The sequence below is a fragment of the Sinocyclocheilus rhinocerous genome, unplaced genomic scaffold (genome assembly GCF_001515625.1).
Source record: "Sinocyclocheilus rhinocerous isolate Xijiao unplaced genomic scaffold, SAMN03320098_v1.1 scaffold269, whole genome shotgun sequence".
Classification (NCBI taxonomy): domain Eukaryota; kingdom Metazoa; phylum Chordata; class Actinopteri; order Cypriniformes; family Cyprinidae; genus Sinocyclocheilus; species Sinocyclocheilus rhinocerous.
Genome location: NW_015652298.1, coordinates 1029671 through 1056216, shown reverse-complemented (window position 1 = coordinate 1056216; position 26546 = coordinate 1029671). Strand labels below are relative to the sequence as shown.

The following is a 26546-nucleotide window of genomic DNA, read 5'->3' as shown; positions in this document are numbered from 1 at the left end:
TACCCATCCAACCCATCCATCCATCCATCCCTTAAATGTGGGGTAAGCGATTTTTCAAAAACGCTTTAGACGGGCCGACTGGGACGGACATTAGCCGAGCCGAGCGACAGAGAGATAGAGATGGCGGATAAAAAACAAAATAGGAAAACCTCTGCGGAACAAAAGAAGGCTTAAGGCAATAAGGCAAGAAGTAGGACCCATGTAAATATCGGATCAGCTTTCCAGCGCTGGAAAGAACTCAAGGAGCGGAAGGCCTGCGATCGGACGCCGAGGTTGTTTTGTTTCTTCTCGATAGGTGAGTAACACTTACCAACAGCTAAAGTCTGTCTAGTACACTGGACGCGACAAAGCGACTGTTGTAAATCATTTGAAATGTATGTCAATACGTCATGAATAGAACACAGCAGCAGTTTTGCTTTGTTTCACAGAACTAATCGTTGCCTGGGTTGCGTACGTATGTGTGGGGCGGAGCTATCAAAATAGGGGCGAGACCCTTTTGAGGTTTGTTTTGGTGATTTCAAATGTCAACATTGGCTACCAGAAATCGCTTACCCCACCATTAATTTTTGGTCTTTTATCCATCCATCCACCTAAAGCATTCCTCTCCATCAATCCATCCAATGCATTCTTACCCATCCATCCCTTAATTTTTGGCCTTTCATCCATCTAGCCATCCATCCATCCACCTAATGCATTCTTACCCATCCATCCATCGATCCATCCACCCACCCAATGCATCCATCCACCCAATGCACTCTTCCCCAGCCATCCCTTAATTTTTAGCCTTTCATTCAGCCATCCATCCAGCCATCTATCCATCCATCCGCCTAATGCATTCTTCCCCATGCATCCACCCACACAATGCACTCTTTCCCATCCATCCATCTCTTAATTTTTGGCCTTTCATCCATCCATTCATCCATCTAATGCATTCTTACCCATCCATCCAACCACCCACCCAATGCATCCATCCATCCACCCACCCAATGCATTCTTGCATTCTTCCTCATCCATCCTCCACTTATTTATCCTTTCCTCCAATAATACATCCATATCAATTCATCCATCTATCGCCTATGTCTTAGGTCAACCACTGATCCATTCAAGCATCTATTCAAACATTCATCTTTCTTCCATTTGTGCATCCACAAATCCATTAATTTATAGGAAAGACAACATCCCAAAATATACTTATCCTTACTTCCTGAGTAAAACAAATTAAACAGTGCCTCAAGAGTGAATTCTCTTCACTTTGCTTGCTGTCTGTGACTCAGTAGCCTGAGATGTTCTTATTACTACTAATGACAGGTTGCATTCATAGGGGACCTGCATAATGAATTGCTTTATAATAATGTGGGTTATGGTGTGGAGCTGTTACACAAGGGCTTGATTCCACAGTGACTGAATTAGTAATTAAAATTCTCATGCTTAATGGATTTGATTGCTGAAAGAAAGAGACATGGGGGGACAAGTCACAGCTATTTAAAACCTGAACGTTAACATAGCATACAAGTGGTTTAAACAGGCTTTGAAAGAGCATTGCTTGTATTAATAAAAGCAGACTACTACTGATTTCACCTGGACAATGTCTCGCTCCGCTAATTTTCCTCTTGAGGAAATCCTGATGTCATCACCATCCAACTCAACCATAGCTGCGGGAAAAGACAGGAAGTACAAGTTCATCACTGGACCTGTGCTTCGCATAAACACATTTCATTACACCAAATACACCAAATACTGTTCTTTTTAGCAGCATCATATGACCCCTTTAAATAACAATTAAATATTACACTTATTTTTATTTTAATGAATGCTGTTTTAAAATGATATAAAGGTGTGTAAATAATGACAACATCTTTTGAACTACTCCTTTTATTGTATTCACAGTGAAACATTCAGTTGAAAAGGTCATTTTGGGTCTCAAAACTTCTAGGGCCATCATTTCCTTCATCATCAGTTACTGCTTTGGCACCAGCCGAATATAATTGGTCTCTGTAACTAGAATGCACATAGATAATTCCATTACAGTCTTCTCAAACAACAGGCCCTCTCCACATGACCTGCTCACCTCATCCGACAGGAGCTCATCTTCCACCTCTGCGCATGTGAGGTATGTTGTTATTCTAGGAGGAAGCCCTATTTCAATATCGATCAAAGTCTCTCTCAACTTCCTGAGTGTTCTGACAGATCACTACATGCCCTGACATGACGCAATATAGCAGATAATTATGTCTCGCTCTGTGATTAGCCCAAACCAGGTCTCTTTAAATGATCTCTAGATGACCTGTACTGTGCACACAGCCGAGAAAAAACAACCCTGTTAATTGCTATCAAAGCACTTCTTTGACTAATTGCTATAAACGGCTTCAGGGGCACTAAGCTGGTATTAAGGGCATGTGGTAAAATTTTACTTGAAGCTTTTATGAATAGTGCATTATAAAGGTATTTATAATGTACATTGCAATGCATTATATTTTTTCATAAATAATTATAAACCAAAGTTAAAATGCATTATAATATTTGAAGGTTTGTTTGTCATTTTTTTTGTTATACATTCTAAAGGTGTAACAATGAATAGATAAGCATTATAATGTATTATAACTGTGGTTACTATTATTCATAAGATCATACGATACATTATTAGGTACATTACAAGCCATAATGACTGCATTAAATATTTTATTATGCATTATATATAAAGGTTTTAAGTAAAGTGTTACCATGTATGTTTACATGACAATGATTGCACTAAATACAGAAAAAACTGAACATGTCATACATATATGAATGACTTGTTTTCATAGTTTACACAGAGATGATATGAAATGTTCAGTTTGAAACCCATTTTCAAAAGTTTGCATTTTCAGGTGCTCAAAATGCTGTTGTTATGTAAATGAATGACCAAAATGCATAAATAAGTTTTTAGCTGAAAATGGTGTTGTGTAAACACCAACTAAGTACAATTAAAGATTTGAGTTGCCGATTTTAATTTGATAAAACTTCTTGGCATTAAAAAAAAAAAGGTTAAAAATATTTATTTATTACATGGTAATGTTGATTTTATTCTATAAAGTAAAAGCTGGAGTTCTCCAATAAGTAAATAAATAAATTATGATATGGTAACTTGATTAAATTAAATGAAAATAATGCAAAATAATTAATATTCATCTTTAATATATCAAATTGACAGCCCTTAAAAAAAAACTTACCATCAAATTCAGCCTGTCCAACTCCAACAATAATGATGGACATGGGAAGCTTGGCAGCCTGATGGCAAAACAATATTTATTTTCTCAAACCACAGATTTATGTTTTTTTGTTATATATATGAAACACAGGCAGAATGTATACGTTTACGAAGTAAAAACCCATTACATTCCTACAACTATTTGTTCAATAAGACAGACAGACAGACAGACAGACAGATAGATAGATAGATAGATAGATAGATAGATAGATAGATAGATAGATAGATAGATAGATAGAATGACAGGAACGCAATTTAATTTGCATTAACACTGAATGCAACAGTTGGTATTGGTAAACATTTCTCATATATCCAGCACAGAGGTGTTTAGCTATTTATAGTGATGGAACAGAACGCTCTCAAAAGTTCTAGAGGGTGTTCTAGAGGGTGAGCAGAGGGAGAGAGAGGCGGGGCCAGTATGATCACCACGACACCCGCTTCTCTAACAGCCCTCCCGCCAACTCCCCCTCCAGATATCTGTGAAAATTACAACCAAACATTCCTCCTCTCATATACAGCGCACTCATATACCACAAACGCCATTTTGCATAATTTATGTGCCCTGCTAAATTTAAGGCTGGTGGTTTCAGAGTGACTATTTGCACAGCGGTCTAAATAGCACAGGCCACACAGCACAGCTATTTACACCACAACAGCCAGACAAAATGACACAATCACATCTGACCCCACTACAACCTTATGTGCAGAAAAAAACAACTAAAACTGGCTGCCAGAAAAGCAGCAGTAAACAAATGAATGTTAATTACAGTATCCAGTTAAATGCAAGTTTGCTAGCATGGCCTAATATAGTTATAGCATACTCTCGGCAGAATGTGTGCTAACTATCACAGAAGTAGCACAGAAGTGTGCTAGCTATCTTGAGAAATAATTGAGAAATGTGGAGTACAAATACTATTACTGTAGAATTGAATCCTGAATACACCTGAATGCAAATAAATAGTGTTGGGCAAGTTACTCTGAAAATGTAATTAAATTACTCATTACTGATTACTCCTTTTAAAAGTAATCACGTTACTGTTCTGATTACTTTATTTCAAACATAATTAGTTACATCTACACCGCATGCTTAATTATAATGCGCGTTGATATTCTGATGATATTTTTTTTCCAAGCACATTTTACCAATTCCAAACCACATCAATCTTAATAACTACTATTAGTTTTGTGTTTAATCATTTATAAGTGATATATAATTGTACATGAAGGCTGGAAGTGAAAAACTCCTTATATTCAGGTGTGCAGAATTATTAGGCATGTTTTTTTTTACTGATAAAATGAGCCAAAAAAGAGGTTTAACTCAGACTGAAAAGTAAAATTGCTTGGGTAAAAAATCCTAAAAAATGACCCTCACTTAATAAGAGTGGCATGCTGAAGTATGGTGAAATACATTAAGACTAATTTTTTATAGGCTTTATGAACAGATAAGTTGTGAGTGACTCTTGAAGGACCAGCACCACATCCTCTTGTACCACTGATTGAAGAATTTATCTTCCAGAATCTGGCAGTAAGTTTTAGGAGTTAATTTTTATTCCATCTCCTATCCTGAAAAGTCTGTCTTGCAGAGATTCACTAAAAATTATCTGAGGGTAATTTAAAAAAAATTAGGCTAGTTTTTTTTCTGGCCCTGCTATCCCAGTGAGCATTTTGCTGTCCAATGGTCATGTCTTAACTTTGCAATTTCTGTATTGCATTAGTTTTTAATATTTTTCATGGGGATTTAATAATTTTTTTTTTTTTTGCTTTATGGTGACAATGGATGTGGAATCTCTTTACAGCAATATAGTCCATGATGAAGGACTGGAATCTTTGAGATATTATCTAAAATCACGATCAAAAGACGCTCTGCCTCCTACTGAGTTCATTGTGCGCTTGACAGAATGGACTTTAAAAAATAATGTTTTTTTTGTTCGAAGACTGCCTGTATAGACAAGAAAAGGGTACTGCAATGGGGGCGAGCTTTGCCCCAAATTATGCAAACTGATTTCTTGGTTTATGGGAAGAAAGATTTGTTTTTTTTGTAACTCCACCAAGAATGTTTTTATAGACAAAATCATTTGATGGGGGCGCTATATAGATTACATTATTGTTTTTTTTTGCGGGCAGTGAGAAAGAGTTGCTGGACTTCCATGCTTATATCAATTCAAGTAATGAAAATTTGAGATTGAATTTGGAATATGACAAGAATGAAATTCATTTTTTGGATTTAACCATTAGAAATGATGCACAAGGCAATTCATGGGAAAGTCCAGTCACTAAAGAGGGAGGAATTGTTAAACAAAAAAAATAGAAACGTGTAGGCCTTAATAACAAGGTACATTTTGTCACAAGATATTGTAAAGAAGCGACACATATTAAACAGATTATTCAAAGAAATTGGAATATTTTACAAGTTGGTGAGACTCTGAGAGAATTTTTTAAAGAACCCCCTGGTTTTACTCTTAAATGTGCCCCAACAATAAAGGACAAATTGGTGAGGAGTTTTCTTCCAGCTCCAAAACAGGAAACATGGTTGAGACGACCAAAAGGGAACTTCAGTTGTGGTAATTGCAATTATTGTAAAAATATGGTCCGGACTAATACTTTTGAGGACAAAAGAAACAAGAAGATTCTCAGTTCATTGCAATCTCACAAATCTCTATTATAACACAATGACTTCATGCATAATGAATCTTTATGTCTTCAATTTGTGTGTTATAATGAGAGGATCCGTGAGCACACGGTCAGGGCTCACGGGAGCAGGTCTCTAATCCATTGGCACTTGACTCGACAGTGCGCGTGCTACAATTTATATTATAAAACACTGCATTCTGTCTGCAGTGATGTAACGTGGCGGTAACATATAGAGTCCTCGGCTTGTAACTATACTCTAATTACTATTTTGAAAATTATAAAGTGTTAAATTACTCTGTTACTAAAAAAGTAATCAAATTACAGTAACGCGTTACTAAGTAATGCGTTACTGCCCAACACTGCAAATAAAAGACTAAAAAATGTCATCATACTTGGGTGCATAAATTGCACTTTAGACCATAGTACAACAGAATAATTTAAAATATGCCCCTGATACTAATACTGATTCTGTATTGGGAGGATCCATACTTAGTTATCTTATCATAATGTGGATTTTTTTTTTCACTACAATAAATAGATCTGACCACATTGCCATTTATTGTAGGAGGTTTTTGTTAATTGTCTCAATGTTTAATCTATACACCACCATTTAACTTTTTAACTTTTTATTCATCAAAGAATCCTAAAAAAAAGCATTACAGGTTCAATCAATCAATCAATAAAGCAGCACAACTATTTCAAAAAATGATTTCATCACAGGAATAAGTTATATTTTAAAGAATATTCAAATAGAAAAACGTGATTTTAAATTACAATAATATTTCACAATATTACTGTTTTTTTTTTTGTATTTTTGATCAAATAAATGCAGCCTTGATGAGGATAAGAAACTTCTTTAAAAAATATTAAAAATCATACTGATCCCAAACTTTTAAATGACACTTGTATATGTGTATGTATATGTTTAGAAAAGTAAAAAAAATGTAAATGTCTGATTGTAAAGAAAACTTGCAAGTTTCAGTAGATATTTGGAAAGTGTTTGTTTTGAATCATTTTACAGTTAATTTTACAGATCAACCGGCTAGTAAATTTACTTGCTTCATTTTTTTAAACTTAATTTTTACTTGCATGTGGCACTTGCAGAGTGTTTGACTGTTATGTGTAAGTATAAATGAATAAAATCCCACAAAAGCATCAATTTCAAGCTCTATTTCCTGTGATAGCAGCCCAAAATAATAATGCCATTTCCCCTTTGAGATGTTCTGTAATAAAAACTTTCCTGTTGCTCTTCTGACAGTTTCAGAGACCAAATCTTAATTTTTCGCTCCAAGACCATAACAATAAATGGACTGTTACTGGCAGGGGCTGTAAGGTGTTTCCCATTTCCACAATCTTAAATTATCAGTGCAGAGATTATGACAGTCCTGTCATGCCTGCATGTCATAAAAGAGAGGCAGGGCACTATGAATAATTGAAGTCGGTTGCCCCATTTGTGCCATCGTCTTCTGTCATGACTGACAGGACAGATTTGAAGACATGAGAAAACAAAACAGTGTGTTAGTTCACCATAGTTTCCTTGACAACAGCTCTTCAACGTCACGCATGCAGTCCCGAACCCCCACTCTAACATATATGAACGCAGAAGCAAACGAACATTAGGAATAAAATGGGAGGGAAAAACTCAATTCTGAGAACCCACAAATTACCTGCACCGTGTTTCTTTATAACAAAAGGTGCATGCTCACATGCTTACAGCATTATTATTTGGTCTGGGGAGAATGCTAATGTATTGTCATCAGCGCCCAGCTGCTGTAGGAAATCATCATTACGCTGCTAAAGGAAAGACATGGTTTGGAGAATTAAATTGGCTTTTGGACATTAAAGGAACAGTTTGGCCAAAAATGACAATTCTATCATTATTTATTAACCCTCTTGTAACTTCAAAACTTCCTGCTCTTATTTTTTCCTTTGGAACACAAAAGGAGAATTTCTGAATAATTTTTTAAAGATTTATTTTTATAAACAAAGTCAATTTTTTTCCCCTTGTGATTTTACTAAATTGATTAACATGGACACACTCCATTAAAACTGGCATGAAATACTTGTTTCAACAACACACTCATAGTTGTATTAATAATCTCATAATAATGTAACAATCAACACTTGTTGGTCATACAGAAACATTTGCAGGGCTTTTCTGGGGGGAAAAAAGAAAAGAAAAGAAAGAAAACCCATTAACATATTTGAATCATTTCAAATATTAGTATTTAATCTTATCTGCCTAAAGCAAATTTTTAGCAGTTTTATTTATCTAATATACAATTAGCTGCAAATTGCACATGAATTTGGGCTGAGAAATTAAAAGACCAAAAGACTCTTTAAAGTTAAATGAGAAAAGCATCGAATAGATAAAGTAAATCTACAGTAATAGATAAACAGTAACTTTAGAAATAAATATTTTGACTCAACATGGAAATAAATAAAAATGAGATTTATAGTATATATAAATTATTGTTAAATTATATGTAATTATTGGCACCATTTTGCCCAATAATGACCTTGTATTGCATGGCTTCAGAACACTTTGTTCTTTTTGGAGCTTGATGTTCACTATGAGCTGTTGTTCTGGCCAAACGATTCCTTTAAGTAGAGCTTCCAGGTCTTCTGTACGAGCATGTACTGTAAGTGAGGAAAATACACTGTACAGATTTCTACTTGGAGCCATGACAGACAGTTTGGGGCTAAACTAATGATGCCCGTGCTCTAACGAAGGGTAGAAAAAGCAGGATGGAGTCAGACATGGCATGAAATACTGTCAGGGTGTGACTGAGGACAGGAACTTCTATTAAGCCTATCATCAGTCACACAGTGAGCGGGCGGTTCAATCTGACAAAGAGCTGTCTAATTGATTAATCCTGCCGTCCTTCATGTTGCACGTCATATCTGATTGGCGGATGATGGACCTCTGCTATTGCTTGAGCATCCTGACTGGCTTATCATCGCAGGCCTGCCCACGTCCAACATGACAAATGAATGCGCTCGTAATGTTGTTGTTTCTCATTATCATCCTCCGATTAGCCCTCACCCGTGCCTATTGTTATTCGTAACTACCATGTCAAATAAAAAAAGGCTGCATGTCTTCAGCTGACGGATGGGAGGATTCCAGCTTTCAATGCTAATTATCTAAGACAGAAAATGAATATGCGCAGCTCATTAGAGTCTGCCAGAGCCCAACACAGAACCACGGCATTTTATAACACTTAAAGGAATAATTCAATCAAAACTGATTTTCAAACTTGTATGCTGCTATTTTTTTTGGTGAACTGTCCCTTTACACATTTCTGACACATTTCCATCAACACGGCGCAGCTGGAAAAAATATTTCTTCAAAATGTACCATTCACAGAGACCTCTCACGATTTATTGTGAAAGACACATTTTTCAAATTCTGCTTAAAGGGATAGTTCACCCAAAAATGTCACTATTTACTCGTTCTCATGCCAATCCAAATGTGTATAATGTCTTTCTTTGTGGATTTGTGGTGAACAATTTCTTTAAGAGACTGCATTAAGGTAAGCTACACAAATGATAGATAGATAGATAGATAGATAGATAGATAGATAGATAGACTATGTAAATTAAACAAAGATTACTGGAGTACGAAAAAAATACTATTTCAGTCTTTCAATTCAGTGTGTTACTTTCTTTGTAATTAATTGTGACATTTACTAGCAATTTCTGCAAAACTGTTTTCAACACTGAATTTTTCAGTGCATGTACGGTTTGAGAAACATTATAGACATCTGCAGAGGAAACCATATTGCAAACCCTAAATATAGCCGACATTTGACATGCAACTGACAAATAAAAAGTGAAGACAATGTACTTTTTCCCTCAAACCCTTCTTTGTAAATATATTGCTATATACGCATATGCCACACCACATGTCTACATTCGCATCTCTGCTGAAACTGTAATGAGACAGCTTAGCAGCAGGATGCTGTCAGCTGTTGTGGAACGTGAAGAGATGTTGTCGAAACACCCTTAGATCGAAAAGGCCTTGCGTGGGCGAATGTCCATTCCTCTACGACCTGTTTTTAAACGAACAAGAAGGATGAGATGCAAACAGCTGCTTACAGTAACAGCTTTACTCATGAATGATACATGCGTCTATCCTACTGAATCAGAGGAGAGGAGAGAAGTAGGTCAGTGTTCCTCCAAGGTTTTCTGTGAACACTTTACACACTGTTATGAAACTATCCCAACATATGCGTGCCACTCAGCACAAGAGTAGGACACCTGCTCCAACTAGACATGTTAACAGACCTCCTACGTTGAATTTCCGAGCAGCATTATGATGAGATTGAGAGTTGATTTAGCACTTATGAACATTGTTCACCATCATACTGTGCTTGAGAGCAAAACGCAGATTGTATTAGCACTTCAGATACAGCTTTCATTTCTGACACATTTCCATCAACGCGGCGCAGCTGTAAAAAATATTAGTTCAAAATGTACCATTCACAGAGACCTCTCATGATTTATTGTGAATGACAATTTCTTTCAAATTCTGCTTGAAGGGATAGTTCACCCCAAAATGTCACAATTTACTCATTCTCATGCCAATCCAAATGTGTATAACGTCTTTCTTTTGTGGTACACAAAATTAGTTTTTAGGTAGAATGTCCATGGTGCTTTTTTTTTCTTTTTCAAAACGAAACTCTTCAAAAATGACAAAAAGCACCGTAAAAACAATACGCTTAGTGGGCTGAAAGCATAAGATAACTTGGAAGAATGTCGGAAGAAGCTAAATATATGATGACAGGTTTTGGTGAACTTTCCCTTTAAAGATTCCAAATGATAAAATAGTTAACAATTTCCATATTTCAATATAGTAATTATTAAATTGATGGACACATGGCTAATCAATTACCAAGACCACATGACCTTTTCATTTGATTAAGAGATGCAGGCCCTTTCTTGATTAGACTAGTCGGTTTCTATGCTGATATCTCCTGTTTCTGATTCAAACCTCCTGAAATCATTAATCAGATCTGCATTGCAGTGTAACATTCATTATCTTTAATTCATTACGTTTTGATGAAAATGTCTGTTTTAAACTCAAACACCAAAAATTTCGATTCAAAAAAATGTAAAAGTCCTTTGAACACACAAATGAAAATCATAGGTTTGCACCATACTGTAGGTTACCATTTTTACCTTGCAGGTTCAGGTCTTAAATGTCACACGAGGTGGAAATGTGAGGCTTCTTGGCAGATGCAAGCCGCTGGGGAAAGAGCAGCAGGCAAGATCTTAAAAGGAAGGTGTGGCTGTTCTACAGATCTGAGTAACAGTCGCAAATTCCCTTTAAATCCAGTCTGCTGGGAAATCGGGCCCGTTCATAGGCTAGATGAATGCACCGCTGGAGATGAGATTGACCTTTTAGGCGTAAATTATGACCTCAATACACCGCGAGTCATCCATTTAGCATGTTTTATGCAGCCTAAATAGATTATAACAATATATATCATCTATAAAAACCCATATCAGCCACAAGAGATGCTTTAGTACTCAGGCTGAAGATGAAGACCAGGGATTTTACACAAAATATAAAAGCTCTGTTCCGAAAACCTAGATATGTGCCTTTGTAGACCACATTTTAAGGCATAATAGGTGCGCTGCCTCCTAAGATGCTTCATTTTGGCTACATTTTAAGGAAGCATTTCGTGTATTAATCACAGAATGCATTGCGATTCGCTCAAAAATAAATCCACAATGGTGGACGATGAGAGAAATATTGATTATCTAATTGAATATGTATCCAGTACTTGTGTGTGTTTGGTGTGTAATATGCTTTTTGAAGATCTGTGCCTTTAGCTACATGTTGCTACATGCCAATCCAAAATCAATTGCGAGTTAAATCTGTTGTGCACTTTTTGTGAACAGATCCATTTTCTATGATGTGTGTGGAGTTGCAGCCTTTTCACTTATGAGGTTTCATTTCAGTTAGGATGCAGCCTGATAAGGAAGTAAAGTGGAACAGAGTGGCAATCTGGACCCTCTCCAGCCTGTTCTGTTGGGACACTTGTCCTCTTTTAGTGGTCATACTCACATTCACGATGGCCTCTTTGGTCTGTGACATATCTGATATAACTCCATCTGTGATGATGAGGAGCACGAAATACTGTGAGCCATCCTGGACAGCAGCTGCGTACCTTCAGAGACAAGAAAAACAAAAACAATGCATACTTCAGGTCAGATGATTTTTCTTTACATTACACATTTTACTCTCTACATTCTTATTTTCCTGGTTTTCAAATGCCATGCTAACATCAGCCATGTTCTGCTTTGTTTAAATAAATCTATGCCGCTGCCAACTCTGAGCCAGAGCCTGAGGAGGTGAATCATGCTTCAATTTAGAAAGTCTAATTCAAATCTGCGGAAGATGGCATTTTTAATTACCACAGTGGATGCAGTGTAATCAGATGGAAATTTATTTGGTTGTGTGATGCCGTGACATAAGGGAGGGGGTGGAGATGTCTTCAGACAATTACTTTGTCTCCTTTTTCTGGAAACACACCCACTATCCTTTCAAATGATGATTAAAAATAGCTGCAGTCAGTCTGCTATGACACCTATGCTGTGAGCTTTACAATGGGATAACAAGCTTGCTACATGTCAGCATCTTTCTTGTATCAGTTATTGGACTAACACAAACAGTATATGGGTTCAAAAGCCGAGTGTTTGGCCTTCGTGGTCAGGCATGATAGACAGACATATTTGATGGAACATCAGAGAGTCAAACAAACTCAAGCCAAAGAAATCATCTCAAATGTTTTCAAAGATACAGTCCATAGACAAGGTGCTTAGCCAAGCAGTTTGAGATGCCAGGCTTATTCTGATTCTCGATGTGTCTGTTGTTCATATGCCACGCACTCAAAAATCTAAACAAAGATCAATTTCACTATTCATGGAGAAAATAACATTTGCATTGCATTCCACTAAATCTGGGCAATCTATCATTTGCATGCAAAGTGCAAACAGGCTGACATTTTACATGGAAACAAAAACAAGCTGAATAGCTTTAAATGGCAATTTAATGGAGTAAATTTTGAAATGATGCAAGAGTGGGCAAAGCGAGGTTTAGATATAGGAGGAGTGCTGAATAAATATCAATTTATGCTGTGTTTAGATAATTTTACTCAAAACTGTGACCACATATTCAGGACTGGAGGTGTCAAAAAAATTAGTCCACAATTTTCTCTCTATTTACTTCCTGTATAAACAGTGTTGTTACTGTTAACTAAAACTAAAGCCAATAAAAATAAATTTTGTGAAGTTTGTGAAATCAAATATAAATATTCACTGAAATCGAATATAAATATTTAAAGGAAAAAAATATACCAAAATTACTCAAACAAATAAAATAAATTTAAAAAGACATCACATAAAAACATTACTAAATCTTAAATCTTGAAAATAATAATAATTAAAAATCTAATTCAAAATAATAATATAGGAGGAGTGCTGAATAAATATCAATTTATGCTGTGTTTAGATAATTTTACTCAAAACTGTGACCACATATTCAGGACTGGAGGTGTCAAAAAAATTAGTCCACAATTTTCTCTCTATTTACTTCCTGTATAAACAGTGTTGTTACTGTTAACTAAAACTAAAGCCAATACAAATAAATTTTGTGAAGTTTGTGAAATCAAATATAAATATTCACTGAAATCGAATATAAATATTTAAAGGAAATAAATATACCAAAATTACTCAAACAAATAAAATAAATTTAAAAAGACATCACATAAAAACATTACTAAATCTTAAATCTTGAAAATAATAATAATTAAAAATCTAATTCAAAATAATAATAAAATACTTTCTAATGTTTCGAGCCTGCCATCACACCAATAATCTTACTTTTTTTAGTTACCATAAATAAATAGTTCATGTGGACTGTGTTTATTGTAAAGTTATATTATACGTTGATAATAAAACTGATTTTGCATTTAAAAATGCAATAATTTAAAAACCTACCTGGCCACGTGATTTACAACAGGGGCAAAGTTAGTAGGTCCGTATAGTTGGACAGTCTTTAGACTCTGATGGTATGCCTCTAATATCCCCTCAATACCATTACAGTAGGGATTTTCAATATTTCCGTTCTGAAAGACAGAAATCAATGGTTCACATGTGTGTCTTCATTAAAGCCAACCAAAGTTCAACAGAAAAACTATGCTGGAGAGAGAAAACATGGATTGTATCAATCAATATGACAGCAGAGGTTGCCAATTATAGATGTCTCCCATACAGTCTCATCTCAGAATCATTAAACCACTTCCACAGCACCAATGCCTAGCATCTCATTCTCTCAATTTTACGACTGGGAAAGTGAGAAAAACTGAAGGACACTGATACTCTTGGCATCAACAAACTCTTTTGGATTCAAGTTCAAGACAACAGGAAGATGAGCATCAGCTCACTCACTAGGGGGAACTCATGAGACACTCGTCCATCGGGGGGCAGCTTGGCTCCAAATCCCAGTGCAGGGAACATCTTGTCACTGTCATAGTCCTGGATGATTTCCCCCACAGCCTTCAGTGCCAGGGCGTAGGCGTTCATCTGGTACGGGTTCATGTAATGGAGAGAAGTGGACTGGGATGGGTTTCCTGAAAATTTAACAGCAAACAAAAAGTTTCTAGTTATACAAACATATTAGGACACCAATTTAAGAAACAATGTTAATGTGTTTGGTCTCAATGGACTAGATCTTCTACGTGTGGGATACTTGCTGCTGAGCAAGTATAGACTTGCAACTGCCAACAGACACACTTCTGTGAGCTTGTGAGATATGCAGCTGCTGCATGAATGGGCATACATAAATCCTATAACACATTTAGACAGGTGGAGCTGGAGGAGGTGGAGGGTTTAAGAGGAACTCTGATAGCATGCTGCAGTACCAGCTTACAAAAAACACTGAACCAGACTATTTAAATGTTGAGAAAGCAAGCTTACTGGCTAAAGCATGAGATCAATCAGCTTGTGCAATGTTGTAAATTATGTGATTGCTAGCAGACTGCACGTATCTGCCTACGCCATCTTTCATGACTAAGATAGTAATTTCAGTTTAATTCAAAAATGTATTTTTTTTTATCTAATATTAGTGTGTTTTGTGTATTTTTAAGCTAATTAGAATATTATGGTCTTAGCTTAGCAACATGCTAACGTCAAACTCTGTAATCAATTCTGATTTGTGTTTCATTTACAGAATGCTATTTGCGTGCAGCACAGAGTTGCTGCCTAGGTAAAGCTTACATGGTGTTATCAATGCAATTCATTAGGTATTTGAACAGAGCCACTGTGTCTGCAAGAGCAATTCAACAAATACATTTAAGAAACACAAACGAGCACTCCAAGTTTGTTGTTAAGCTATTGATGTTGTTCTGGGTTTAGAACAGTCGGGATCCAAACAGCTCTTGAGCTATGTTTGCATTGTTACTAAATTAACTCTGTAATTCAGCTCTCTTGCACTGCAGGCAGCCACCTTCAATAAATCTCTCAGCAAAACCCATGATGCCTTCTATTTCCATCTTCTCGCTACCCTGTTCTGAACAAATTTAGTTAATTTGCTGAATAATTCAAAGATGTTTGGAAGCAGTTTCTTGTGAAAGAACAGTAATTATTTGAGCACTTGCAGCAAGTGCGGTGTTGAGAACGACAGGGAGTAGCATTCACTGCCGGCTGGTGTAGCTGGGCCATTTTAGACTGTTTTATCCAACCGGTTCACCTCTCAGCATGACTTGAACTCTTACACAGCTCCCCGTTCAGCCTCGCAGCACAGGGGGCCACCCAGCTACGATTAATAGGAGTGTATTGAGCGACACAAGCAGTAGAGAAAGGCCAACGATTGGGTTTGGATTCCCCAACCTTTTAAGAGGTCACACATCATTCTCTCCACTTAATTACTTACCGTTAGAGGCGGTGAAATCAATGGCCACAGTGAAATTGATCTGGGTCCTGGGAAAAGAAACAGAAATGAGAAAACAAAAGAGTAAGCAAAAATGCTCTCTGCAGTGATTTGGTAGCTTGCATAGAGACAGGTCTGTGTGGGCACATGCTAACACGCACACAAAAGCATGAACACGAACATTGCTAAATGATGGCTAATGTGTGTAGTCAACCCCAGCTGCATGGTCTAATTGGGATAAACAGGAAGAGCCATTATTTTGAGCTCACATTACTAGTTGTACTGCACTCAAACAGCAGAGCAGTGCAGCCTCCGCAGGTCCATCTGCATCCCTGCCTTTAGCGCATCCCTTCACACAGCGTTTCCTACTGCTCTGGTATCCCATCGGCCACAAAACCACGTTGCGCAGCATGTTAGCGATACCTACTAAATGAGTCCCACAGGCACCTTCAAGGATTAATTGCTTTCTAGCAGAAGTTTAACTTTGAGCGATGCTAATTAGGCGAGGCTAATATTTTAGACTTTAAAGGTACTGTATAATTTAATAAATACACGTCCAACTGACAAGACAGAAGTTATTATTGCCAAATCTGTTTTATAAAAGTACCATATTCTAAATTAACATACCACAACATTAGCATAAAACAGATACACATAAAGCAAAGCAATTGATTGATTGAAATGATGGAGCACTTAAAAAAGGAATAAGAAGAATTTAATTTTCATGATAAAAACATGTCGCAGACAGCAAAAGACAGCATTCAACTCCCCTCCCCAAAACGTCAAACACAGCATCCCATTAGGGATTCAGTGGGTTACAAGAAAAAATCAGTAAAACCATAATAAAAGCAGAGAAAATTACATTAACCTTTAGAATCCCATGCTAATACATGACTCATGCCCCTGTGTAGCTCAGAGAGTAATTATCCTCTTTATTAATTCATTAAAAGCCATTTACTCTCGGGTCCCAGCGTATGCATCTCCGCATCAAAAAAACAATTCTCTCATTTTGGGAAACTAGGTGACCGAAGCTGTGGAAAATAAGACCTTCTAAGCTACCATGGATTATTGCTGTTTAATTATACATTTATGAGGAGGAAAATGAAACTGAGCAATATTCTTTTTGGTTTTCTCTTGTCTGCTCATGAATGTGCCAATCCAAATTAGAGCAAATCCTGAGCTACTTTCAGCAGTGCTGTTGTTCTACCAGCAGTTTCAGCCTGTGGCACTAGGGCATTTCCACGGCCCAGAAACTTAATAGGCTGTAAAAAGGATGCCCTGCATTAGGGGTTAGTACAGTACAACAGACTTCTCCTGGGAATGGGGTAAACAGAAGGACAAGAGGAATCGATTTCTGGAGACATGCATGTCACTATGTGTCTCCCTCTCATTTGTCAGCTGCAGTGCTCTCTGCAGTGCTGTGGGAGGCAGGGAAGCCCTACATAGTGATAGAATCCCCACCTGTATCTAATGGAATGGAATGGACAGCACAGCACAGATAATGCTGTTTTTATGTAGCATGATCCATTATGACCCAGTAACATCATTAATGGCTTGCACAAATGCAGTCACACAAATGTAACGCAACTTTTTGTAGCATAGTCGCCTTGGACCTCAGTCAGGAGTCCACAGAATTGTCACCACTGCTAGCGACGGCCCTGTCTGTTCTATATATTGAAATCATTAAAATGCCACCACATGCAGTCACATATGTGCAGCAATGTGACATGTTGATCACATTTCAAATTCACCTCTTCTTCTTTGACTTTTTTCTGCACAATAGACTCTCTTACCCTGGCCAGCACAATCTCATCTGCCTTAATAGAAATGTCAAAACCGGTCCTGCGTGGGTTGCACAGGCTGGCCGGAGACTCGGAGCACATTATAACAGGTTATCTGCCACTCAGCCATGAGTACTTCCATGCAGTTAAAGGTCAGCACTTAATCAGGTGCACACACTCACAGCAATGAATGCGGAGCTCAGTATAGCAGTTCTTCATTGGCAAGGGCCAAAAGATCTTCAACTATCTCATGATTAATAGGTTACTGTTTTTTTGTTTTTTTTTCTAGCAAAAATGAAAAAAGAATCTTAAGAATATGACATTCTAAACAAGATACATTTACATGAGAAGCACATCTGCATGAGATTTTGAGGCTAGTTTACAAAAATACAACTTAAATGCATTTGTCTTAACTCACTGGCAAATTGTTTTCTCTTGTTTTAAGCTTTGGTTTTAAATTGGTACTTTTATTCAGCGATGATACATTAAATTAATCAAAAATGACACTTAGATGCTTATAATGTTACAAAAGATTTCTGTTTCAAATAAATGCTGTTATTTGAACCTTTCTATTCATTAAAGACTCTGAAAATTCTGCGTTTCCTTCACAGGAAAAATTATAAAATATAAAATATTTAAAAACACAAAAACGTAATTATAATACTGTTTCACAATGTGTCGGTTTTTACAGTATTTTTGACCAATAGTGAATAGTAGTGTATATAATTTTTAATGATGCATTTTTCCTTTATCTTTTGTTTTGTTTTTGGGGTTTGCAGAATATGTTATCTGAGCCGTACTTGATTTCTCTCAGTAAACATAGCGCTGTGTGGTCATTTCATCAAGCTTTGGCGAGGTCTTAGATTTGATTGGCTCTCGCTGATCTAATACCAAACTGGAGCAGCTCGAGTGTGATGTGCTCCAATTCTCTCCGTCTTCTAGCCATCATCTCTATTGCTGTTCCCAACTCAGTCACTTAGAGAGTAATATTTGTCAATAATGCAGAGGGTTCTTCTTCTAAGTGGCAATTTCCTGTTTTCATTTAGACAAGGACTTAATCAATTTATGGTCTGTCAGACCACTAAGCAATTCCACATGCTGTGTGCGCTCTGAAACACAATACTGCAGCTCCATGAATACACATGCGCACACAAACGCGCCCACGCACACTGCGGGCCGTCTCCTGATGTTTACACAACCCAATGGCAGTAAACCCTCTAACCCTATCAGGGCTGCCCGTGCTGGGGCAGTCAGCCAAAACTGACAAGGATTCACCAAAATGTCACTTTGCATTAGGCTCAAAACTTCCGCCCCACTCTCTTCTTCAGTTCATGGTCATTACACTATTTGCCTACGTTTGTTCTAGGACCAACAAAATAGGAAACACATCCTACTTGACAAAATCATAGCTGCACTAAAGCACATGCAAAAATACAATGTAGCCTATACAGTCAAATTCAAAATGCCTGTCTGTAGCTATTATGCACTTGCTATATGTGATGGAACAGAAGTTATGCTGAAATTGGTCTATTGCTGAAATACTTTCTTCAAGGGCAAAAGTTGAAAAAGGGTGAGAATTCTGGCTGTGTGAAATGATAACATAGCTACTGCTTAGAAAAACCCACTGCAATCTCAAACATATTCATCACACAATCTCCACGGTCGAGAGCTATATCTATAAATCTGATTTTGATGGAACGTGTGACATTCAGTCAAACAGCCTTGGAGAGCTTCAAGCAGATGGATGCAAAGAGATGACTGTCCTTTTTGTAAAATGCCAGATAGTTTAAGAGAACAGCCAATCACTGCATACTCCAGTGTAGTGATCACAGCTCTGATTGTCAGATCATCAAGCCCTTCAGATGTTCCTTTCTAAGATGATGTTTATCCCTACACCACAAAACAAGGGTAAGAGGGTCGTGTTGATCTTTGGATCTTGTTGAATTTTTAATGTTAAATTTCAAGCATTAAATGGTTGTGAATGTAAATGGAGGGTTAACACATAATGTCAATTATCTATTTTTTAAACATACATCAGGACATCATATTTACATTATACATTAAATAAAATTATGTATTAATAACGAATTAATTAACTCTTTCCCCGCCAGTGTTGACAGCCACAACCAGCATTTCTGATCATTTTTACAAAACTTTCATAGCCCCAGAATATTTTATTGTATGAATATCTCAACATGCAATATGTCAAAAGGAGGAACAGAGCCTCTGCCTTTAAACAAACAAACAAAAAAACTTTATTCTAGCTTCATGCAGTTTTTTTTTTTAATCAACACTTGAATGTGGGTAAGTTAAAAAAAAACATTTTGAGCAAAAAGCTGAGAAAAATCATATTTTTGTCAGACTACATCTAGATCAGATTCAGATTCATGATCAAAACATACTGTAGATGGAGTCGATCACTTCCATCAACACCCCCAAAGCTTGCACAGTCCAATACCACTTCCCCGGTCGATGTCAGGCAGTTTTGATTTATATGGTGTTTAATGTTTGATGATCACATTATTTTGCAAATGCATCTGCTTACATATGCATTCGCTTGTTTCTGCTTCTGCTTCATCTGCGTTTTGATCTGGAGATTCTGTACTCTTTCAGAAGATGCGTAATAGCGCCTCCTACCGTTTAACAGTTCCGTCAATGGCGGGGAATTGGCTCGTTTAGTTTACACTCGAAGTAGATTGGTCCCTCTAAGCGAGATCCCAATTTGTCGGTCATCCGACGTGACGTCTCCATTCCCTCCTTCAGGGAACGAGGGTTACATACGTAACCGAGACGTTACACTTTCTGTGCTAATTAAGTGTGCCTCACATGTCCTGAAAAGTGATACCAAAACATTTAGATCACCATCACTTGCAGTATAGGTCATAATCCCCACCTCTTCGTGTAAGTGAATGGGACCCAACTAAATAATCAAATTGCATTTCAAATAAATTGTTCCCAAAGATGGTTTCCATCATTTTAGGTAGTTCTTATCACACTGATGTATGTTCAAGTGTTCGTCTTTCTAATAAGTTTGCTTTTAGTTAGTTCTTTGATGCTATAAAAAGGGGTGTGGCATCATTATTGTGAGCTTTTGATTGGGTTCTGCGGGAGTTTGGGCAGGACTTTGATATGGTGGCTCCATCTCATGATCACTACTGCGCTGGCCCGGGCTCCTGATGACGCCATTTGCGCAAGATACAGCGGCCATTAAATTAATACAATTATTAAAGTTCATTTTGGTTAACTGAAATAAAGCTGAAATAAAATATTTTTGCCTTGGCAATTCAATTAAATAAATTCAATCTGATATACTAAAATGGCTCAAACTAAAACTAAATGAATTAATTAGTTAATCAGGTTAGTTTAAACTAACAGAAATGATAAAAGCACATAAAATTACTAAAACTTACACTAGCATTAACTCTTTCCCCGCCAGCATTTTTGAAAAAAGTTGCCAGCCACCGCCAGCGATTTTGATGATTTTCACTAAAATTTGATGGCCTCCAGTATATTTTGCGGTATAAATATTTGAATATGCAATACACCAAAATAAAGAACAGAGCCTCTACAGTTTTCATTTATATGCTGTCTATTGCTGATGATCGCATTATTTTTCATATGCATCTGTTTACATAAGAGATCGCTTGTTTCTCCGTCCTGTTCATGTGTGTTTTTATACGGGAGGTTTTTTACTCGTTCAGAAGATGCGTAATAGTGCCCCTGAGTGTATAACAGTGAAAACACGGAAAGCCGTAAAAACTCGTCTTTTACTCGTTAAGAAGATGCGTAATAGTGCCCCTGAGTGTATAACAGTGAATGTATGTTTGTGTGTATGTGTGTTTTAGCTTAGTTTTGATGTAATCTAGAATAGCCAATAAAATTCATGTTTCATTTATAACGAATCATTGTTTGGTGTCATATAATTTCAAGGTTAACCCTTTGCCAAAGATTACGTTACCTCTCTAAGAGCTTACGAATTATTATAATCGTATTAACCCGTGGCCAGGGAGAATACAGATATTCAAATTGTTAAAATATACTAAGAATCACCGGCTTGCTGGACGATCCTTGATTTAAAGTGTAAACTATCAGATTTGAATTCAGCTTTAATCAGGTTGACTCAGAATTTTCAGATTCGAGTCCTTTTAAACCTGAATGAATTAATAATAATTAATTCCCTTACAAATGAGTTAATTTCATTACAGCGGGGAAAGAGTTAAAATGCAAATGGAAAATATAAAAACAAAATCTAATTCAAAATGCCATATCCTATAATAGAATATAAATAATACTAAAATAACACTGGTCATTGTAACAGCAAGAAATCAGTTTGTGTGTAATTGAAAAGTCATGTGAGCCACCCTGCTATTGTCAGAGCATCAATGCACAGTAATGTGTGTGATTCACAGCACCTGTGCAAGAGCGTTTGTCTCTCTACTCACCCTCCTTTGATGTAATCGAGGAAAGTCGACTCTGATTCCACTGAGAACGACAGCAGTGTCACCTGCATCAAAAACAGATCAAAAGAGACAACTGAATCTACAACAAAACAACAAGAGAAAAGTATGATGCCACATGATGCGATTCAGTCATGTTAGAAATTGTCCTAATACAACTTGTTTCAGATGAGGCAGTGAATGATGCGGGCAAAGTGTCGGACCCTCTGGGAAGCGACGCTCTCAGACTGATCTCGTAATATACAGCAATAAGGCGACTTTGGCACAGCCATCAATCAAAGCATGATGCTCATATCAGATTATCTCTGCTGTGCTACAAATTCCTGCTTTCATATTCACTTCCATGATCTCTAGCTACCCACACTCCCTTTCTCTTACATACACACACACACGTATACAGATGTTCAGTGTGGCGTGACATTTGGTTTAATGTGCGTGTCTTGGCTGGGTTATTTCCCCCATTTTAAAGTCAGCTTCCATTATTTGTTGATTACAATGAGCCACATGCAAAAGCACTTAAACAGAATGCTTTATAAGGAGGCACAGCCATCAATCAAAGCATGATGCTCATATCAGATTATCTCTGCTGTGCTACAAATTCCTGCTTTCATATTCACTTCCATGATCTCTAGCTACCCACACTCCCTTTCTCTTACATACACACACACACGTATACAGATGTTCAGTGTGGCGTGACATTTGGTTTAATGTGCGTGTCTTGGCTGGGCTATTTCCCCCATTTTAAAGTCAGCTTCCATTATTTGTTGATTACAATGAGCCACATGCAAAAGCGCTTAAACAGAATGCTTTATAAGGACCCGTCAAAGGAAAACAGCGTCTCCATGCAGCTACGAAGCAAAGCTCTCTCTTGTTTTTACCACTCGTTTTAATTAGCACGGGTGTAAAAGGGATACTCATTAATGCGGTAAGACATTTGAAAGCTACTGTGCATGTCGTTCCCTTTCCCATCACAAAATTGAACTGAGGAAATGGCTGTAATTAAAGGCTTCGTCTGTGTGCGCATACTGTACATGCATGTTTGAGCGTATGCTCTGATACACATGCGCATACACGCTCACAGTGGTGAAATTTGTGTCAAGTTAATCTCTGAGCCACCACTCACCGTGCCAGAATTTACATATTTCTTCTTCTTCATCTTCTTCTTTGGATTCACCACCTAAGAGCCATTGGAAAACAAATCAGAAATCAAAATAAGTTCAGACAGATGAGATTGGGCGGAAGTGGAATTTAGATTCATTAAACTGATAACAAACAGCCTTTCCTCTGACAGGATGGTGCCTCAAAAACAAATCAATTATATGTCCTTGGAAAATGCCACCACCTGCGGAAGATGTGGGAAACGCTGAAAATGAAAGTCTTGCTCTGAGTTAAATGTGATTTCACATTGAATTCTCCACTTCTCAGCTCTAAAATGTACCACATTATTTTAAAAGAAAATATCAGTGGTGTTTGGATATTTTGGTATATTTTAGATCTGACTTCACCAACCTAAAAACTTGCACTAAGAACAGTTCACCCAAAAATGAAATATATAATTTTCTGTCATTTAAGATATTTTGGGGAAAAATTGTCTTAGTGTTAATGTTGCTTTTGACCTCACTGAATTGACACTATATTGACAAAACATTAATTTGGGTTGAACTATTCCTTTAAGAACAAATGTGACCCTGGACCACATAAACAGTCATAAGGGTCAATTTTTCGAAATTGAGTTTTATACATTATCTAAAAGCTGAATAAATAAGCTTTCCATCGATGTATGGTTTGTTACGATAGGACAATATTTGGCAGAGAAACAAATATTTAAATATCTGGAATCTGAGGGTGCAAAAAAAAAATCTAAATACTGTATCGAGAAAATTGCCTTTAAAGCTGTCCAAATGAAGTCCTTAGCAATGCATATTACTAATAAAAAATTAAGTTTTAATATTTTTATAGTAGAAAATTTACAAAATATCTTCATGGAACATTACTTAATATCCTAATGATTTTTGGAATAAAAGAAAAATCAATAATTTTGACCTATACAATGTATTTTTGGCTATTGCTACAAATATACCTGTGCTACTTATGACTGGTTTTGTGGTCCAAGGTCACAAATGGTGCAACCAAATAAAAAACATGAAAAGTTATCTATAATATGATATGATATATAATACAAATTGGGAGTTATATAATACTTTTGTCGGTAGCATGAGTTTTCAGTTTTGCACTAAAGTGTAAGCAACAGTAATAGTGTTGCTTGCCTTCTTAACTTTATGTGGTTCTTTCATTTCCGAACTATGTAAGCAATGATTCTTAACTATATATTACATCCCACATATATTTTGATAAGAAACATGAAGGAATTAAGGATATCCATTTTATTGACAAATTGGAGCGGAGGAGATGGGTTTGGTCTAGATTATTGTCTCTAGAAGAAGGAATGAAAGAGAGAGAGAGAGGCAGAGCGAGAAGGAATAATGATTCTGAAAAGCACACAAATGAAAGTAGAACCATCCAGGTGACCTCTTAGCTGTAAGGGGTGAAGTACAGAAGAAAGGAATGGCAACCCCTGGTCGTCCTCTATTCATCTCCAAACACTAAGTAATCAATAGCTCAAATAGACTCTTTGTGCTCAGATGGATGCAAGGACCTGGACATGAAAAGAGTTTTTGAACATGTTCACTGTAGACTCATGACCCATCACCCCTTCAGGTTCACAAAAACTTGAGAGGTGAGATTACAGAGTGGAAATGTATAAGATGTAAATCTAAAGACTCTTTGATGTATAAAAAGGTCATGTGCTGTAATAAATATTTTATTACACTGTAATAACTGCTTTATTACACTGTAATTACATAATTTCCTACAAGTGCTCCAGGGAAAACAACCTCTTATGTTCAGTAATATCTCTACCCTAAATAATACACCAGAACTCATTCCAAGGACAATAAACCAACTTGATGCTTTTGCTTAAGCCTCAACCGCTACCTCCCAAAGAGACACTATGTTTTATCAGCCCTGATTGTACAGCTCCCAACAACATTTTCACAGGCCTCCTGAATCACAGCTTCATCTGCCATGGGATATTTTATCATGTGTTGGTGATGTGTTGGCATTAACACATTAGAAGGTAGGAGTTCTGGGAATGCTTGCGGTATTAGACACCATCCTTTGGAGAGGAGATGGTAAATCACTGTAATAATTCAGAATCCCAGGAACACTCTTATAGTAATCCCAATTTGCATGCTTCCCAAGGGCTTTGATGACTGTACTGTCCAAGCAATTTCCAGAGAAAAACAAAGAGGAGACTTTTAGATACCTGCGACATTGAATGTGGATGGGGGTGGCTAGAGAAGGAGTGTGAAATATCCATAAAAAGAATCTTATTTTAGAGTTAGAAACTAAAAAAACAACACCATAGGTTTAATGCATAGAACATTTGTTACTGTGTCTCCCAGATTGAGGAATCAGTTTTAAATTGAGAATGAAAATATTTGAGGGTAAAGAGAGAAGACCACCCGCTTTCATGGGTGATTTATGTGTCAGCTGAAAAATTAAAAGCATCCGTATGGCTTGGAATATTTGACTTGCTACATCATTTTGAGTGGTTTTTAACTAGTAAAACATTTTGAATTTTATGCACTGAATAAAAAAGGAAGGTCTGCTTTCTAATGATACAATTATTATCTTTCTAACAATGTTTTCGATATATAAGCCATTGGCCCCTAATGTTAATATATTGTGTGGTCGACATCTCACCTCATATATGTTGAACTGGCTCTGACCTCGGGCTAACTCTCTGTAGCTGGTGGTGAATTCACCGATGAAATCATGGCTAAAAACATAAGAAGATTCACAGATTCACTACAGCGAAATATCCTTTCAACTCTTCCTTTTTTATCACATCAAAAGCCATTTGTCAGCTTACCTGCCATCACGATCCCAGTCATACACTTCCACTTTGATTGTTCTGGAAAACAGAAAAGGCCCAGGCATGTTTGACAAATCAATACACTCGGAGGGGGAATTCACTAGGAATTTGCATGCAATGTCTACATTGTTTTAGCACCTGATTTACTAAAGGCAGGGCTATACGTTAACTTTTTTTTCACATAGCACTGGTGCTGCTGAGGTTTAAAATTTTGTAGCACAGGCCAAAAAGTTGTAGCACAAGTATAAAGCGTCTGTTATCGTGTCTGAAAACAATCACAAGTAATGGAGTTCATCACTTAAACAGGCACTGATGTTCCATACAGAGCACAAAAAATACAAACCATCACAAAATGTGTTTTTAGACAAAGTTTTCTTAATTTGCTAAAAGTGGAAGTGTGCAGAAACATAACACCTCTTACACCTTAACAACATATAAAATAAAAAAGAATAGCAGACATTTAGGCCAAAGTGAGCAAAGATAAAAAATCTTTGTCATTATTTTATCTTTGTTATTAGAAAATAAGAAAATTTTTCAGGTACAGTATTTAGCAGTA

General features: G+C 36.8%; 1 protein-coding gene across 1 annotated transcript in view; it reads right to left on the bottom strand.

Annotated features, from left to right (window-relative positions):
- LOC107714485 (copine-5-like) overlaps positions 1-26546 on the bottom strand; it is a 181590-nt gene that overhangs the window by 6418 nt on the left and 148626 nt on the right. The window contains exons 10-19 of the mRNA XM_016520328.1: positions 25988-26029; positions 25819-25894; positions 23177-23230; positions 22039-22100; positions 15819-15865; positions 14336-14517; positions 13886-14013; positions 11952-12054; positions 3210-3267; positions 1579-1652 (exon numbers count right to left, since the gene is read on the bottom strand). Coding sequence (XP_016375814.1) covers positions 1579-1652; positions 3210-3267; positions 11952-12054; positions 13886-14013; positions 14336-14517; positions 15819-15865; positions 22039-22100; positions 23177-23230; positions 25819-25894; positions 25988-26029 — 826 coding nt within the window. The remainder of the gene's footprint in view (positions 1-1578; positions 1653-3209; positions 3268-11951; positions 12055-13885; positions 14014-14335; positions 14518-15818; positions 15866-22038; positions 22101-23176; positions 23231-25818; positions 25895-25987; positions 26030-26546) is intronic.